Source organism: Nothoprocta perdicaria, unplaced genomic scaffold (assembly GCF_003342845.1).
Source record: "Nothoprocta perdicaria isolate Ctin4 unplaced genomic scaffold, notPer1 scaffold_68, whole genome shotgun sequence".
In the NCBI taxonomy this organism is placed as follows: Eukaryota; Metazoa; Chordata; class Aves; order Tinamiformes; family Tinamidae; genus Nothoprocta; species Nothoprocta perdicaria.
The window spans coordinates 1,344,102-1,362,776 of NW_020455954.1; the positions used below are offsets into that span (position 1 = coordinate 1,344,102).

The 18,675-nt window shown below is 39.6% G+C and overlaps 1 protein-coding gene across 1 annotated transcript in view; it reads right to left on the reverse strand.

Annotated features, from left to right (window-relative positions):
* The window catches only part of ARHGAP8 (Rho GTPase activating protein 8), a 59,264-nt gene that overhangs the window by 14,012 nt on the left and 26,577 nt on the right, over nt 1–18,675 (reverse strand). Inside the window, exons 6-10 of the mRNA XM_026050354.1 lie at nt 18,165–18,296; nt 16,812–16,898; nt 13,091–13,189; nt 11,859–11,969; nt 2,936–3,009 (exon numbers count right to left, since the gene is read on the reverse strand). Coding sequence (XP_025906139.1) covers nt 2,936–3,009; nt 11,859–11,969; nt 13,091–13,189; nt 16,812–16,898; nt 18,165–18,296 — 503 coding nt within the window. The remainder of the gene's footprint in view (nt 1–2,935; nt 3,010–11,858; nt 11,970–13,090; nt 13,190–16,811; nt 16,899–18,164; nt 18,297–18,675) is intronic.

Sequence of the window (18,675 nt, forward strand, 5' to 3'; positions counted from 1 at the left end):
GGAGGGGAGTCTGGAGAAAAAAAAAACAACCAAGGATGATGATTTCTTTCAGAATAACAAAGGCTTCATGTAACAAATCCTGCAGTGATAAAGCTAAAAAATACTATTGCTTCATCAGAATCACAAAAACAGAAACTAGTTTTTCCTTCCTACCTTGCACAGCTCGTGCTGTTGCTTCAGAGAACTGTGAGTATCTGAGCTGGACTCAACAGTTCCTGAGAGGGAAGGGGCTGGGGCAATAGCGACGAGGCAAAACAAGGAAGAACAAACCCAGGGTTATGCAAGAGCTTTTGTCTCAAATCAGTGCCCACAATTACTAGTGAAACACTGGTCAGCAGCCAAATACAACGACCACACTTCTTCAAAACCTTTGAAGGGGTCTAGAGAAGGGCCACATGTGAGCGGCTATCGCCAAGTTTAAATCAATCAATATTTTTAGTGAATTTAGTGATATTTAGTGAATATTGCTCAGTTTCTAAGCAGCAACAGCTCGGAAAGGCAATGATATTAGCGCACATTCATCCTTCCTTTAGCTCTCTTGGCTCTGGTGGATTAGTGGGGAAGGGGTATTTGCCTACTAAGCCCAATACATGCAAGGAGGATTGTTTCCTAGCAGTTTAAGACATGAAGTCTAGCTTTCATCTGCAGATGGGGCATGCACTGATACACTACACAAGCTCCAATTACCCACTTACAGTTATAATTACAGGGACTGTCTCAAGCTGCCAGTCACTTGCCTGCAATATTCCTAGTAGGGAACAATTTATATTCCCCATATCCTGCCATAAGACATCTGATACAAGCTACACTTCCAAGTTGCCATGTTTGACACTAGCCTGGGAGCTGCACGTTCAAAAAGCGTCCTGAGCTCAAGTGGAAGTCCAGACTTGGGTCCAAAAGGCCTGCCATAAAGTGTATTAAGGACTCCTCCTCTGCTGAAATCAGTAGATAGATGTGTTAATAGCAGAGCTGGCCCTGCATCAATGTGTGGCCTTTGGTGACCGCAGTTATCTGGAAGACAGTGCAGCAGTTTCACAAGGAAAGGAGCCCAGTGCTCTGTCCACAAGCATCCTTATGGACGGCATGGGCCACTGCTTGCCAGTGCTCAGCAGGTATCTGCCGAGTGACTCTCATTCTCCCAGGTATGTCACGAATGAGCTTCACTCAAGGTAGGAGACACAAGAAAGAATAAAACAGGCCACTATTTAATGCTCTTATTTAACACGGGATAAACTAAAATATGAAGGAGTTGAGCCAAGCAATGAGGGCAATACACTAAGGGTCTGTTCTGGCACCAGTTAAATCAACATGATCTTGCACTCATGTAAATGAAGCCAGGATTTCTCTTGGGAACTGGCATTCGAGTTGACATGCAGTGCTTTGCTCCCCCCCAGTCAGACTTCCTGCTTGCCATGTGAGGTCTACTCTGTCCGCGTTTAAAAGAAGTCCGAAACCTCTCACTTAGATTAAAAGGATGCATCTTAATAGTGCAAGCAAAATTTACCTTGTTAAGAATGACAGCTCAACGATGGAAATTAAGAATTGACATTTTTTGTGAGACTTTGCTTTTGAGTAAGCATCTCTTATTCAAAATAATATATATACATATTCTTTATTTTTGTGCTATCAACACAAATAGCGTTTTAAATAAGAACAATCTTGGATAAAAATAACCACATTTAACAGCAAAATACAGATCTGAGCCTGTTTTTTGTCTTAACGAAAGACCAAACAAAAATCATCTTCAAACCTGTTCAAGTGCTACTCAAACTTTGTAAAAACCAATAGCACATTGAAGTTCAGGGAATGTTTACTTTCTGAAATAAGTGAAGCAAACACATTTTGATTTTCTTCACTATAGACAAACCTATTAAAACTTCACACCTTTCTTCCAGAGAGCGTCAGTATCATTCCCAGTTGTACCACTGTGCAGCTCTGTGCCAGTCCTACATAATCCCCTGTCATCTGTCAGATAAATGTGGCTTAGCTTACAGAGTCACCGATACTGGGAAGTTTAGTGTACTTTTGTGAAACTCTCAGGTCCTGGAACACAAACGGCTATAAAAATATTACTGCCATTGCCTTAAAAAAATAAGGATGAAAATGTACACTTGCATTGTGCTGGGCAAACAACAGGAATCGGGCTGTGGTTCTCAGGACTACAGCCTCCTCTCAGCCTTTCCTCCTCCGTGCCCCTTCCTCCCTGTGCAGGGAAACCATGTGCTTGCCCTGAAGGTAGTGCCTGACACCTGCTCCTTGGATACCAGGCAGGTATCCGTGGGGATACCCGCTCCATGCTACCGTCCGTACTCGACTGCCTCGTAAAGGAAGCAGGTAGATGAACCTGCAACTGGAAGTCCCTGTTTTAAATGTGACCCTTGGCAACCTGTATCTTTATATACTCTGGCTACAGCTATGAACTGCCGTCAAAGGCCCTCTTGACTGAGTGTCACTTAACAGTATTTTGTGAAGAGAGGCCTTCCTGCTTATGCCTGCAAAATAAGTTTTCTCTGAGTTTTTTAAGCTACTGGCTCTATAAAAACAGAACTTCTAATTGATCTTTTTTCCTGGGAGTTCTAATTAAAATCAATGATACAATATGGGCTGAAGAGAAGACATCTCTTCTCACTTGCCATTCCCTAATCTGATCCTTATGGCGATTTTTTCCCCCTCTCTCCAATGGGCAATGATCTGATTTTATTATCAGATCATTCCCTATTCATCAAATTCCCTATTCATCAAAGCTCTCTAACAAACCCTTCAAATTTAGGATGTTTTTATGAACTTTGCTAAATCAGGCCCAGATAGGTAGATAGTTTCATGCTCCCTGAAAAGTCCCCACTGGAGATGAAAAAATCCCCGGTTCTGAAAAATCCCCCAACTCTCAAGTCCTCACAGCTCCACAAAAATACAATTCATCTTTAAAGCAACTCACCTTTTATTTTTAGGTAGCACACAGTTTGCTTCAGTACTGGTGGGATTAGCTCACCTTTATTTTTGTCCTTGATACTGTTAGAAGGAGAAAAAAAAATCCAGCATTTAATTGGTATTTACAGACAAAGAATCACATCTAAAATCAAAACAGAGCATTTGTCTGAAAGCATACATGTAATTCCACAAATTAAGGAGCCTGCACCAAGCACAATGGTTCTCCATTACAAAAGGCTCTGAAGGAGCTGTTGAAACAGGTGACTCAGAGTCCTATTCAAGCAGCCATTCCTAAAGGCTTCCTTTCCTTCAGAAAGCTCTAAATAACTTCAGCAAGGATGAGTAGGAAGTCAGGGCTATTTACTACACTGAAACAGAGTCAAGAGGCTAAGGATGAAGCAGGAGAAGGGTGTCCTGGGCTCTCTTTGACCCTACTCAAGAAGGTTTTTGCTCTGGTTTTGCTCACTGCAGGGCTGCCCACAACGGCAAGGGCTGGAACTGAATTTGGTTGGGCTCCCTTAGCTGAACATGGATGTACGGCAGTGAGAGGCAGGCAAGGCAGGATAATAAGTCTGATAATAAGTCCTGATCAAGGGATGCTGCAAGTTTAGGAGGCTTTTATCATGCAGATTTTTCTCTGTCATTTGTCTCTTTTTAAGCCATTGTGTATGTGTAATTAAAAGGATATCGTACTATTTATTTTGAAGGCAAAGTGATGCAGCGAGATTGAGTTTATTAAAGCTTTGACTGATTCCCATGAAATGAGATTTCTTTCATGAGCAAGCAGCTGAGGTAAAAATCGAACACAGCGGTTTCTTGATCTAGACAGCACAGAAAATTCTGCAATTATCTTACTTAAAAAAAAAAAGTCTTTGGCATTTTCAAAGCATAACAGAAAAAGACGGTCAGTATCTGCTGAGTGTTCTCTGCAGTTTTAGAGAAGGCAAAAGGAAAATAAAAGACCAAAGCCAGATCTTAAAAGTATACTTGAAATGTATTTGTGTACAACTCAACGTTTGATATTTCAAAGACGATCAGTTTTACTGACAGTCTCTAAAACACCATCAGAAAAGAGCACAGAGATCTGTGACCTTCTCAACAGAGACTGCAATTGCTACAGCTCATCCCCAGCAAATGTGAGATGTTCATGCAAGTCCACACAACACCTAAACCTACCCTCAAGCTCCTACTATTAGTTGAGGTCCTGCCTGCAGATAAGAATGATGCTTAGACTCTTCTTTTCAAAATATTTTGATTTCTCTTGTTTCTGTCTAAGCTTGCTTATTACCTGATTAATATAAAACACCTACTACTAATTAAGGTGTATATATCACAACTCTTTAAACGCTGCCATGTAGAATGACCAATCTGGTATTTCGTTTTGTATTTACACTACACACAAAAATCTAACTTAAAATAATCAGTACAGCAACAAAATTTAGCATGGAAGTATGGAGAAATTGCTACATTAAATGGTCCTCTCCCTAGTCTCACCTGCCCTAGGCTTTCCCTGTGCCTATGAAGTGCATTCAAAGAGCTACAGAGACTGCCTTGTTCTGTAGCCCTGAGGTTAGGATGTTGCTCCCCTAAGGCTTCATGTAGGGAGCTGGTGGCTGAGTTCCTCCAAAGTGAAGTCTCAGAACAGGATCCCAATTTCAGAGAATTATTCTCTTGACTTACCTCTGTTATAGCCTTAAATAAGAGGGGAACATTCTCCACTCTTCAGCTACTCAACCATCAAACATGGCTGATCTCACTCAGCTCAATCCAGGGACAAATCACAGCTGAGGAATCAGAGTCATTTCTCCCATTCAATTTCTTCTCCCATCCAGTCCTATTCTTCCTCCTTCCCATTTTCACCATCCAGTCTTTTCCCTTGCACTAATGTTTGTGCATGCTGTTTGTGCATGCTTTTCAGGTTCTCTTGTGCAGTGTTTCTTTCCCTCTAGCATGGTAGTACCATTAATGTTATATAAAGCCATGATAGACACTGACCCTGTTGATAACAGACTTGGTTGCATCTATATCTAACAAGAATTGGGTTGAAAAGAGGACTTTTCTTTTTTGCTCTAAGTAGATACTGACTTTACATAAATATGTAACACATTGGCAGGAAGACAAAAGATCAAGCAAGAGTATGAACTTCTATAGGTCATTAACTCATCATTTGCTGCACCTTGCAGGTATATCATAGATATAAAGATCTAGTGCTGCAACCTCTTGTCCTTACACGTTAATTTCCATACAAAATAGTATTGAACTTGTTGGAGAAATCATTCATTACACTATCAAAATAACATGCGAAGGGACAGAGGAAAGATTTATGGCCTGACTTGTAAGGCCAAGTCCAACCTGAGTCATCTGCATCATCACAGATGTCTACGAGAGCAAGCACAGCAGCCTGAAGGGCTACATGACAAAACTCCCACAACGAGAGACCACCATGACTTGAAATGCTGCCAGGACAAAGTTTATGACCTAGCCCCCAGAGCAGCATCCTCTTCTTTACCATGGTGACAACCCAGTAACTCAGTAACATCTCTCTCCCAGCAGCAAAATTCTTGCTCTTTCTTGCTGTTTCGAGGTTACTTTCAACAATCTCACAGTGACTTCATGTACTCTGGTGGCAAAGTAGGGCTGAAAGTCGGTGCTGGTGTTACCACCATGCAGATGCTTCTGTGAGCGGCTTCTGCACGTGAACTATTTGCTCTCACAGCAGACCAGGGTTGTGCAGTAACCCTGCAGCAAAAAAATGGAGCAAAATTGGCAATGGTTGTGCTGCCTTGCTAATACACGGTGTCTAGGAGGAAGCGCTAGGGCTCCCCTGCACAGCATGCCAAGCTGGAAGCCCCAGGGAAAGGGATCCTCCAGAAAGGGACTAAGCAAGAAACAAGAGGTCAACACTTCTATTGGGATACTAGTGAGGGAAAACTTGCAGCACATCAAGGCAAGGAGAAAAACAGTTATTATACCTTTTTCTAATAGATGAGTTATGACACAATCCTCACGTGTCAAATGATTTTGCTTCATGCATTCTTATCAGTACCCTAAACATGTAGGGCAACTTTTATTAAAATTAGTGGAAGGAATAATTCACTTAAATGGGAACATCATCAAGACTTTAATTTGCTTGGAAGCTGTTACATCTTTATTATTGACAATTTAAGCCCATTCTCAGTCTCTCCAAGTTGCACTGATCGTTTCCACTTTCTTACAGCTGCTCACTCCGGAGGCATTAAATAGCAACCCAGCAGCTTTTTATAAATGTTTTCCAATTATTATTGTTCCCCCCAAATGTGTTGCCCCATTTCAGTGTATAAATAGCAAACTGATTATTTACAACACTTGCTCCTGCTGAGAACTAGTTTGTCGGGGAGGTGAGACAAATAAGTAGGCTATAAGTCAGAATAATAAATTCTAGGCATCCTTTTTCTGTTTCTAAGAAAGAAGATGCAGTTTCTGCAGCTCTACTGTTTTCTACAAGATTCTTACTGCCCTTGAAGGACAGGATCCACTCCTAATACCTGAAAGAGGTCTTCAAGTTAAATGAAAATTTTAAATTTAAAATAAATGAGAACATTTTCTGCAAGTCAAATGCAGCGACCCACATAGATTCGAAAGGGATCCGTTCCAGCAAACATGGTAGCCAAGAGTGCTCCTCATTACGGAACTACAGTAACTGCAATATGTTATATATATATGTTATATATCCAATGACGTGTTTCCAGACCGGGGACAGCTCTCACTGAGGGCCTTCACACATCGTTCAGAAGTGCCATTAAGCATTCTTGGCTCATGATCTTTCTCTCTCTCTCTCTCTCTCTCTTTTCCTCTCCTTTTCATTTTCCCTGCTGAGACACGCCGGGGTTTGGTTTGGAATGTATTCCTTCTGCCTGGCCACGCATGCACAGCATGCACAAGCAGAAAGATTAGGAAAAGACTAGGACCAAACAGAAAGCACCCTGATACACTTCTGAGAGCAATTCAGCAAGCAAAAGCTGGACAGTTGTGGCAATTCCTGTGCATTTTCCTCTCGTCTCCCTCTCCCCCTCTGTGACAATAGCTAGAAAAACAAAACACTTCTTGTCTCCTCCGCCAAGATATTTAATTTTAGATTTTAAAGCCGACTGGAGAAAAGAGGACAATGTCAGCAGCTAGTCAAGGGCACTCTGTGCTGGAGCTCAGCTGTAGTGTTCCCTGATTACAGAGGAAATAGAGTTGAGCAACAGGGATCCGTAGGAGGCTGACAGAAAACAGGGATGCAGCTAAGTCCATGCAGTCAAGTATTAAAGTGGTGCAAATTATTAAATTATTAAAGTGGTGCAAACTTCATTAATGCACTTAAAGTGTATTCATCTAATTAACATAAGCAGACTATACCCTATCTTTTTTCTTACCTTTTTGAATGTAAAATATTTACTGATGTCTTTTAGAATGAAAATCCCACTTCTGCACACAGCACAACACAGCAAGGGCCTATTTCTGAATAGCTCCTTTCTGCTGCTTCTGCATGTTATGTGTGAAGATGGCATTACTGACCAAATGGAAAAACTATCTTGCTGCATAAAAGCGATGTATGAACTTTCTTTAAAACATCTGGATTTCCAGAAATGGCAGTGACTGCTAAATAACAGAATATCATTTTCACATACCCTGCAGTCCTCTAAGTCTCCAGCTGCTGGAAGCGAGGCCAATATATCAGAGGAAGTATCACGAGACACTCACCCTGTTCTGATACTCTTCCTAGGCATCTGCTGTCACCCACTGTAGAGGAAAGGACTCGAGGCTTGCTAAACCTTTAAACTAGCTCATCGGCGCTGTTATTCTGTCCTCTGTGGCTGTGCATAAGGAACCTCAATCAGCAAAACGGGCAAGGACAAACATACAAAGTTATCTTGCCCATCTGAGGTATGCATCACATGTTTGTGAAATTGGAGGGTGGGTTCCTATTAGATCATGACTGGTGACTAAGAGAAGCAAGGCTGCTCTGATAAATCCATCAGGCTAAGCACTAGCTTCAGTTGTGCTATGTTTTCAAGAAAATCAAATCAGTATGTAACTAGAAGTTTTAGGCAACTGAAACAGATGGACTTTGACTTCCCAGGCAATCTAAGCTGGGGGTCAGAAATTCCATAAAGTTTTGATTGGGGAGTCCTCACTTGAAGGAAGCTCACGATGACAAAGGTTTCCCCTTCATGTCCGCATCTCCTGTAGAGCACATGCTTAAATCCCAAACAAATAAATGTGGCTAAAGCTGGAGAGACACAAGATCTTAGCTGAATCACAGGGTGAACATCCTGGTTTGGATCCCCTATGGATCTGTGACACAGCCTGGACTAGATCTCAGCTCTCCTGAATCCCAGTCTCACATCCCCACTGTCTTGCTCTTCTATGGAAGATTCAAACATACTGTGTTGGAATATTTCCAAGATGGAAATGGTCACTGGGGTTAATTATACCAAATGTTTTCTTTTAGAAATAGTTATTCCAATGAAGTCTGCTCCAGAACAAGAGTCTGCCTTCCTTCACAGCTCCTTGTTAAGAGGCATTTGCAAGGTCCAGACTACAGGTAGCTCCTGGGAAAACCACCTAGTGTATCTTCCTTTCTATACATAGGGCATTTTTACATAAAGTCTAATTTTAATGGTTCCCTTTGCACTTATGTAAGTAAAGTAACAGGTGGATACAAAAGCTAGCATATACAATTTTAAAAAAATGTCTAAAATAGATGTTTAAAAGACAGAACGCAAATGAAATACTTGAAAGTATTTCACATTTCCACTGAATGACCAAATAACTTAGTTCTGCCTGTACTCTTCATGAATAATATGGTGACTGCTAACCACAGCCAAAACTCCACAAATACCCTCTCAAATGCCTGCCATCATACCTACATATTTAGACATTGATTTTCTTCTCTGCACAATTACCTCAGGGAGTAAATATAAAGAGCATTTTGCTCTTTAAAGAGATAAAAGTCATTTTGGTGCTTGGTGTTTCCCCCGCCCCCTTAAGAGGTTAAGATGACATTGAGAGGTTAAAGAGATCAAATGCAATCATTTTAAATTCAGATGCTGCACCCTGAGCCGCTGAGGGTAACGTAAGAATGAAAAGCTTTGAACTAACCTGATAATAATCTCTTCACCTCACTCATAAATTAAGCCCAACTCAGTAGAGATGACATTTGCAGGAACTACAGCCCAGATCTCACAGAATTTCCATGGCTTTTAAATGCCCAGCTGCCTCATGCTGCATTGAAAATCCCACTCTACAAGGTTACAAATGTCCATGGGACTTAACGGATCCCTCTAAGAGGGAGCACCGCTCTCAGACAATCATTTATTCACATCTAGATGAAAACCACTGTCAAGTTTTGTTCACTTGACTTCACAGAACAGGTTTTCTCTCTGTCCACTGAGACAAAAGTGGAGAATCTTGAAACAATGTTTGTCCCTTTCTGCTCTTCTGGTTTTTAACTACATCTCTGGAAATCAATTAACCAATATATATTGGCATTAAGCAATATATATTGAGAGGAAAGGTAAATGAGAAGGTGGTTTCAGACAAAAATGCCTTTGTTTTAAGGGTACGAGTAGGAGTCTTCAGTAAATGTATGGCTTGACCATGTTCTGCAGCCGCAAGTCACTGGGGGAAGGTTATTCCACATATGATCAAAATTAGGCCATCTAGAAAGGCTTTGCTTAAGTCTTATTCACCATCCTAACACAGATTGGATAAAAATAGTATCTCAGAAGTATTAAAACTGAGGAAGCCTCAGGCCTGCAGGTCTTTTGTGTTGTTTCTTTTCCTTAAACTAAGGAAAAGCCTCCACAGAGAAAAAGTCTTTTAACAAGAATGCCTTTCTCTCAGTGGCATCTCTGATAACACATTTTCCTCGACTATAACAAAATACACAGCCCACAGTGCATGTTCTCATAAACCTAGAAAATAAAATCAAGGCCTCCTAGTATCCTACTTCAGAAAATGCAGAAAATCTCCTCTAGACGAAGACTTCAAACCTACTTCCTTGCTAGATACTTATGAAGTTACTGATATTTTGCTATGACAGGCTATAGAGATCACAAGAAGAGAAGAATTTAGCATAAGTAGTTGATTCATCAAGATAACAGTTGATACATGCGTGGTTATGATTTTAAAAGCTCTCAATATATGTCATTCTCCTCCTTTACCTTTACATTTCCTCAATCCAAATTCAGTCCTTTATTTCTTGTTCAAATGTGTTTGAGGATTTATTTGCAGAGAGTTTCAGCTCTCCTGCAAGATGGGATGACACTGGCAACCACTGAATGCACATCCCTGTGTGCCTGATACTTAGAGGTGTGAGTGCTCTGAAGTGGGGGATGGCATCAGCTCAGAACCTCCTTAGTGAGTGCTGGAACTCACCAGATTAAAAGCAATAAATAATGTTGCCTCCCTCAGTGTTTTCCCTCCGACAGATCCCAAGGCTCTTCGTAAAGCAGCCACACTTTGCTACAGGGGAAACTAAAGCATGCAGGAAGGGTGTGATTTGCTTATGGTAACACAGCTGGAAAGCAGCAGGGCTTGGAAAGGTGGGCAATGCACTCGGCACATGCAGCCCAGCAATAAACATTGCTCAGAACCAGCCAGAGAGGTGAAGGAGCATTAAGAGAGGCACCCAAAATGCTGCCTCAGCAGCTAAGGCTGTGACAAGTTGGACACAAAATGCTGCCTCAACCTGTGTCAGTTTGGAGCTACCTGACAGGGAGGCTCGAGGCAAGTGACATTGTGCACCTTGATGCCTGCAAATAGATCCATCTGTATTACTGAAGCTGTGGCACAAGACACTGTCCTTCTGTATGACCCAGTGGAGACCACTCGAAAGATATTTTCTGAATTCGGAAAGCGAGCTCACCATGTTTCAAGTGTTAGGATGAACTCTAAGGAGCTACCATAAAAGTTAATGTCAGAGCAGCTTTTACACCCCAGGCACTGAATCGTTCTAATTTCAGGCCTTCCAGAGAAGACTAATGTTTAACATTTAACCAAGAGATATTTTTATTTAATATTTCCTTTACAGCTGAATCATTAGGATCGGAAAAGCGGAGCGCAAGTAGGAGGACATCTGGCACCCGGCCATGTATCAGGTAGAATTCATTTCTAACACAGACAAAATCATCTTTGTTCAATGTGAACAGTATTTTTCAGCTGCTTTTGAGCAGGATGATATATTAAGATAAAGTTCGCCACAGCTTTTGGACAAAGATGATTATGGATAGGAAACTAGAAGTTTTTTGTCATTATTGTAGGGCTTTGGGGGGTCTTATTTATTTTTTAAACCAAAAATGAATCTTGCAAATACTACTGTGATCCCATTCCTTGTGTAAATTAAACCGTTTTTCATACCACATACAGTGCTGTAATCTATGTAAACAGCTGTCAGGGCATTTCTGGAATACAGTGTTATTTTATTCATTTCATAAAACTCTGATCAAAACAACATGGGAGCAGCAAAGCAACAATCTCTGCCGGCTCACACATTCATTTTGGTTTTATGCAGCCATTTTGGAGCCTGAAGCTTTGTCCTGGCTTTGCTGCCCGCTACGTAAACACTACGAAAGCACTTCCCTATTTGCCAGCATCCATCAGCAACAGATTAACTCAGAGCTCTGTCACATACAGCAGAAATTCTGTCCACTGGGAGAATTGTGCAGCCCTGCTAGCAGTAAGTACTATGAAGATATTGTAAACACGAAGATCAGGCAGGTCACAGGGACTGAGATCTGTCCTGAATTCATAAAAGCTCCCATCTAGCCTCACGGTTTTATAGCTTTCAAAGAGGATGACAGAAACTAAACATATACTAAGAAAACATGTCCAGTGAAACCACACATGGCAGAAGGCTGTCAGATAAAACGTACAGGCACCAGTTTACAGATCTCATAGCTTACTATTGCAGGCTGACCCCAAATTGCTGATTAGGTAGAGGTGGTCTTGGGGGAGGAATCTTCACCACAGGTGGCAGTTTTCCCTTCTGCTTCCCCCGAAGATTTTCATCATGTCTGCAAAAATCAAAAAATCATTGAGTTGCTGTGCGTCACAGCTGAGAAAACTACATTTCTGAACAGTAATCAGTATCAATCATGATTTTGACAACAGCGAATATTGTGCAAGTCTAGAGAACTTGCATTTAATTTGAGCATTAGTGAAATTTTCAAGGAGTATTTGTTGGAGGATAGTTAAGGAAGGCATAGAAGAGTTCTTTTGCTTCAGTCAATGTATTTCAGTGATAAATTTGTCCAAAAAATAGGAATGTGCTATAATTGAACAGCAAAATTCAAGCCTATTTGCTACTTAAAACAGAATTCCCCTTTCTTTGGCAACCATGCAATCCATTTGATAACCTCAGAGCTGTTAAGTATTTTCTGTTATTCCACATACACACAAAAGGTGTGTAAAGACCTACCAGGCATCAGTAACAGCCATAATCAAAGCTTCCAGCTGCTTTCATTCAGCAGTGACATAAAATCACTTCCTGTCAGTACATCAAAGCATTTCCACGTAAAGCCACTGTGTCAGAAAGCCTGTTATTGATACGGATAATGGCATTTGACAATTCCAGCCTTGCACATTTCTTCTTCTCTCCCAGGCCCTGTCTAAGAGCCCTCCCTAACACACACACACACACAGAGCACAAAAGTCATGGCTCTGCTGAGGGCATAGGCACACGGGTCCAATTCAGGCACCAGTGTGCTGATTGCAAATGCTCTTAGCAAAAGAAAGTCACTTGATCTCATATAATATGCAAGTAAATAGGCCAGGAGTGTATTTTTGCCTGCAAACATTACTTGGTACTCAGAAGCAGTACTGACACATGGGCTGGTTTTGTTAATGCTCACACAGAGGCTCCAATTATACTAAGAAAACACTCTAGAACAGAGGCCTGAAATGATCCAGATCTGTACAGCACTATACCTCATTCTTCTTTCTAAATATATGACACTCTTCAGTATGTGTCTGGTGACAATGCAGCTTTCAGAGTTAAATTTAGCCAAACACAACTACGGGAATTGGATTTTGGCTCATTAAAGAAATCTGATTCGATTCTAGCAGGAATAAGAAGAACAAGCCACAAGTGCATGTAGGATAAGGCGAAAGAGGATATGTTAAACTTGCCACGTACCGGATGACTTCCTGAGGGATACTAAGCTGGTCATATTTGAGATGCTCTCTCAGTTCACTTAAATAGTTCAGGTAGATGACTTTTTTCCCAAACTTATGGCTAAAAAAAAAGGAAAGAAGTATAACAGCCAGCATGGGAGGAACATCTATGGAAGGTTTAGCTTTTATTACAAAAATGTAAGTGCTGATGCATCTCAGAATTAGACTGTAATTGAAGCAGCAGGAGACATAAGATGTATTTCATTTCATATGATCAAACATATACACTGCATGCCTCAGAGTCTGATTTGAATAAAAATAACTGACTGCCATCTGAAAGTTTTTTGATTTGCATAGATATGAAAAACATTGCTTTAAAAGCCACTGAAAAACAGCTTTCACAGAGCATTAGAAAGCTTACTAACAGGGATGTTGTGCAGAAGACTTTCAGGTTAACTTTGCAAGAAATGCTATATGGTCAACAGGACATGTTTCCATCTTCTTAGCTATTCCTCCCTACTAAAAGACATAGCATAAAATAGAAGTGACATATAAATAGTGACATATAAAACAGCACATTTTCACAGTTAATACTTTACACTCCTCCAAGCAACTAACTTTATCCTTTTTGGAAAAGGTGATTTTTAGACTATGGCTTCTTAAATACCATCCGGAATAACAAGATTCTTTAAATGAGTGTCACAATACAGACTTCTGAATTTGAAGAAGCAGGTATCATTAGTTAGGTTTTGAGTTTCAACCAGAATTTATTGCTTACAGACCAAGATGTTCAGGAATCCATTTATATGCAAAGTCTCAATTTCATACATTTTCTGCAACGCAAAATGTAATTAACTGTCAAGAAAAGTAACAGGTGTACGTTGCTGTAAGATACTTTGATAGTGAAAAATTTTCTTCCATTAACGAATGTATCCCTGAATTGTCAAGCATATATACACAAGCTCCCTCTAGTGGGAGATGGTACAAATATAAATTACTCAAGCACTTTATAAACTTTTAATTCCAAACTGCTAAAATTTGCTATCACGAAAGCGATCCTGCAACACCGACAGATTTCAATCTGGGTACAAATTCAGAGATTTTCAGCTCGTGTTTTTTCCAGAATAGCCTTTGGTTTCAACATCTTAGGCAAGCAATAGGCTAAATGAATTCTCTAAGTAATGTTCGTAGTGCACAACATGCTATAAAAGAGATCTTTTGTAACTAAGTCCCAAACAATCGTAATTTTCCTCTTGTTCTCTATGAATGGTAGGCCACCACCACTAGGAAAAAATGCATTTGACTTAATGCATTAACTTCTTGCCCTTTTGGGATTGCCAGGGAGATCAGCCAATTTCTTTCGCCGTTTGAAAAATTTCATATATTTACATTTTCTTAATTACTTTTCAAATAGAATGATGCTAAAATGCTTATTGCTTCTGTTCTACATTCTAAAAATTCTGTCGCAGCAAATGGTTTGTTCATGCAAATGTACTCAAATCAAGCTCCTAACAAATAGGAAAACCAACAGATGCTTTTCACATGAAATTTATTTTACAATTGTGGTTTTTCAGAGAAAATGTTACTGTCAAAAAATGAACATGGGCTATAAAAAGCAAAGTTAGGAAACAAAATCCAAAGAAGTTTTTACTCTTTTTTTTGTGAACTTTGGTTTGATATTGACATTTAGATAACAGTATGCCCTGCTGAGGTAAAATTATGAACCCAGATGGGGAAGGCACAGTGTGCCCTAAATTGTAACCCTAAATTGTACTGTTCTAGTAAACTGATGACTATGTCAGCAAGTTTTTAAGTGAAGCAGTTTAGGCAAATCACATAGGGATTCAGATACAAAAGCATATCCTTGCTTTTTCCATTGCTTTACAAACGAGACAGTCTACCTGAACCAGGAATACAGGCGAGTGTTGCATAATTAAGCCACTTTCAACAGCAAAACCTGTTTTTTCCTCTGAATTAGCTTCAGCTACTATTGGTCTTCTGGCTTCTGGACCTATTCAGACTTTATTGATGCTTTTAATTATTTTGTCAGCCCCAGTATATGAACAAATTTGTTGCTGTTCATCACATACTCTAACAACAGCGAGTAAGCGTAGTACTAAATTGGAATCAAAACAAGCACGTGGGTACACAGCAATAGAAATCAAACACAAACGAGAATCCTGGGCGTTCAAAAGGTCAAGAAGATGATGCATCAAAGATGACAAGTCCTCGTTCTGATTTTCTATGCCACGTATGAATGCTTAAATGTATTGCTATTACCTATTTTCACATGCAAAGTAAACAGGATTTAAAAGTCAGTGTGTCATGCTGGGGAAGCATTCATCTTATCCTATGATACCCTATGATCTCATATAAGATCCAAGAGAAATGAGTACTTGGAAGAGGCACCTGTAACTTTTTTTGCTGAGAATTAACAGCCAATTACTACAGTGGGTCAATGGTGTCCAGCTATGTCTCTGCTAGATGCATTTACACCCGAGCTGTGTTACTCTTTCTGATGCCTGAAGAACAAGGAGGGCTACAGATAGGTGGACCTGTGTCTGTACATCGCAGTTGGTTTTGCAGGAGCATTGACAAGTCTACCAAGGGTTTTTCATGTTTGCTTGCTTGCTTGTTTTCTTCCTAAACCCCAGCTCTCCATACTCAGCTGAGAGGGAACAAGCAACCACCTCATTCATGAGATACAGCAGGCTATTGGATTCCTGCTTCAGTCACACTTTTCTCTCTGTTGGTTTACTTGACATCTATTTATTGACAGTTAAAAAGAACCAAACCTTAATTATTCTTCCTGTTTCAAGCACAGTTCATTCCAGAATAATTTTTAGCTGTGGTTACTATTCATATTTTCACATGCTTCATGCATGTTTTGATCTGTCTAGAAGTTAACCACCCTTTCTAATTCGTTAACTTTCTAAAAGTCAAAAATTCAAATAACTGCAAGTTACTGTAATAGACATTTTCACTCGGTTCATTACGGCTTCTCAAGATAAGCTGTTTACTTCCTTCAACCCTGAGGACATTCTTAATATAATCCAAAAAGGGCAGAAGTATTTTGAAAGTAGCAGGAGTTCAGGAGCAAAAGCCAAGGAAGCCCAACCATCTTACCACTAATAATTATGTGGATATGTAGAGAGATTACAAATAGTTTCAGTTCTTATCAGGCAAAGGAAAAGCATCCACCAGTAAAATAAATCCACCTTCACCATTTTCACTCTCCATCTCAAATCCTTATGGGCACTTCAGGGCATATCCATTAACTTTGAACACACAAGTAATCTCATTCCTATTCATCTCAGCACTTGAGCTCAGACTGAAGGTTAACTGTTTATCACCTGCTTTGCCACAGTGCCTAGTAATTCCAGTTATGGCCCAGTTCTACCGTGCTAAAGGCTGTAAAATAGGACAAAAAAAAAAAAAAAGCCATTCATGGTCTGCAGATTTTGTCATATAGCTAAGCTTTCAAGTGATACTTACTTGAATGTATGTCCTTAACATCAAACATACTATGAATTGAAACTCTCTTTCTTACAAAGAAAAAAACTACCTTATTATTCAGACCCAAACTTAAGCTCACCTTATATATTAGTTCAAGCTGCACTTTAAATGTGTATTTTGTGGTTACCTGACATATTTTACCTCAAGCCTTTTTAAAAAGCAATTTATTACAGAACAGATCATCCTTAAACATAATAGGAAAATCTTTTGAATAAACTGCCAAGTACCTTATAAGAGGTTTAAAAATATTCCACAGAATTTTTATGAAGTTGGTTGGATGTACAACATACAGTGCTTTAAGGTTTTTCTTATACCTAGAAAAAAAAAAGAAATTGTTAGAAGACTTCATATCATATACTGTAGAATTGAATAGCTACAATTGAATGAGAGGTTTTATTACTGGAACATTATATAGCATTCTCTTCAAGTATCTTTACAATGATTCAATTCAGAGAAAGCTGAATGTAAGATAAAATAATAAAAATAAAACAAATGACAAGTTTTGACAATAAGACAGTAGGCTAAGATTACACTACTTACTATAGTCCTAACTAGTGCCTGTTGTATTGTGGGTTTAATAACCGGGGAAGGGAAAAAAAAATACTGGAGAAGAGGCAATCTTACAAAGAACTGGCAAGAAGAGGAAGCCTTTTAAAACTTGATCACATAAAAATTAACTTTCCTTCATCTACCTTTTTATTTCCATTTGAAGACTTTTCATGATAGAGAAAATTTCTAAATTTCAGATGTAAAATTTACCCCCCCCCCTTTTTTTTTTAACTACATCTGCCTTGTTTTGATAGAAATTACCAAGGATGAAGCCAACTGCACCGAGGTACATTGGATGGCTCCCTTTTCTTTAAAGTGGAAAATCTTTCTCCATTATAGCATTGCTTTATTCTGCAGTGTCACATCATGATATAATAAATAATGAATTTGGGCTGAAACAAATACTGAAAACCAGGCTGCATGAAAATACTCTGAACTTACCCACATTGCCCATTTTCTGATTTGTATTTTGTAGTAATCAAATACCTTGCTGCTATATAAAACTGTTGCTTATTCTCTAAGTGCCTTTCCCAGTAAAGAAAACTCTTCCTCCATCTTCACTGTTTAAGGAGTTATTATTAGCAAAAAATGATTGCAAACTCCTAGGAAAAACCTTCTCATGAAAGGAAGAGGACAGTAATATAGCGATAACAGCAATTTTTCCTTCCCAATTTTAATTAGGCTTATATATAGACCTTTGAAAGAAAAAGATCACTGTTTTATTACAAAGGCAGTATCATATCATACACAAGCAGGTTCTAACACAACTGTGAGATAATTAAGAACAGTGACTAACAACTATCTTGCTAGTCAGACACTTGTGGTTCCTGTCCCAGTGCCCTGGATCCCCACTCCAGCACCTAGGCTGCTGATCAGCGCTGCAGGAGACATTTTTAACGGCATCAACAGCACAGAGAACAGCACGAGAATTCCCAATAGCGAAATAACCTCCACAGCCTGTCGCCTAACTGCGCTATCTGCTTCCTTCATGGAATTTGGTGACAGACTTTAGACAACAGAAAGAGACATACTTCCTGTCAAACTCTTTGTAGGCCGTTTGCAACCATTTCAGAGATGGTTTATTCCGACTCTTCAGGCCATAGTGGAAGTAGACAACCGTATAATCGTTCTCTACGTACTGGTCCAGGGTATACCTTAAATACCTGAGAAGACGGACACATTTTAGCTTTAAGATAGTACACGGGATGAGATTTTCCAACCAGCAGTTGAGAACCTAAACACACCACTTCTGCACAGAATGCTAGTGATTGGAACTTCGTGTTTGCTTCCAGGGATTTCTCAAACAACTTCATTTTGCTTTAGTAGCAGTGTCACCAGTCACTTCAAATGGCTACAAACCTTCAAATTTGACATATGTTTAGTTACAGAATGTACGGTACTCGTTGACCACTAAAAGATGAGAACAATATGGGAGCATGTTATCAAAAAAAAAAAAAATTTTAAAGATGCATTTTAATTGGCAATTAGAACTGACATATTTTGCTTTCTTCTGATCTTTGTAAATTCCTTTCTATTAGCCAC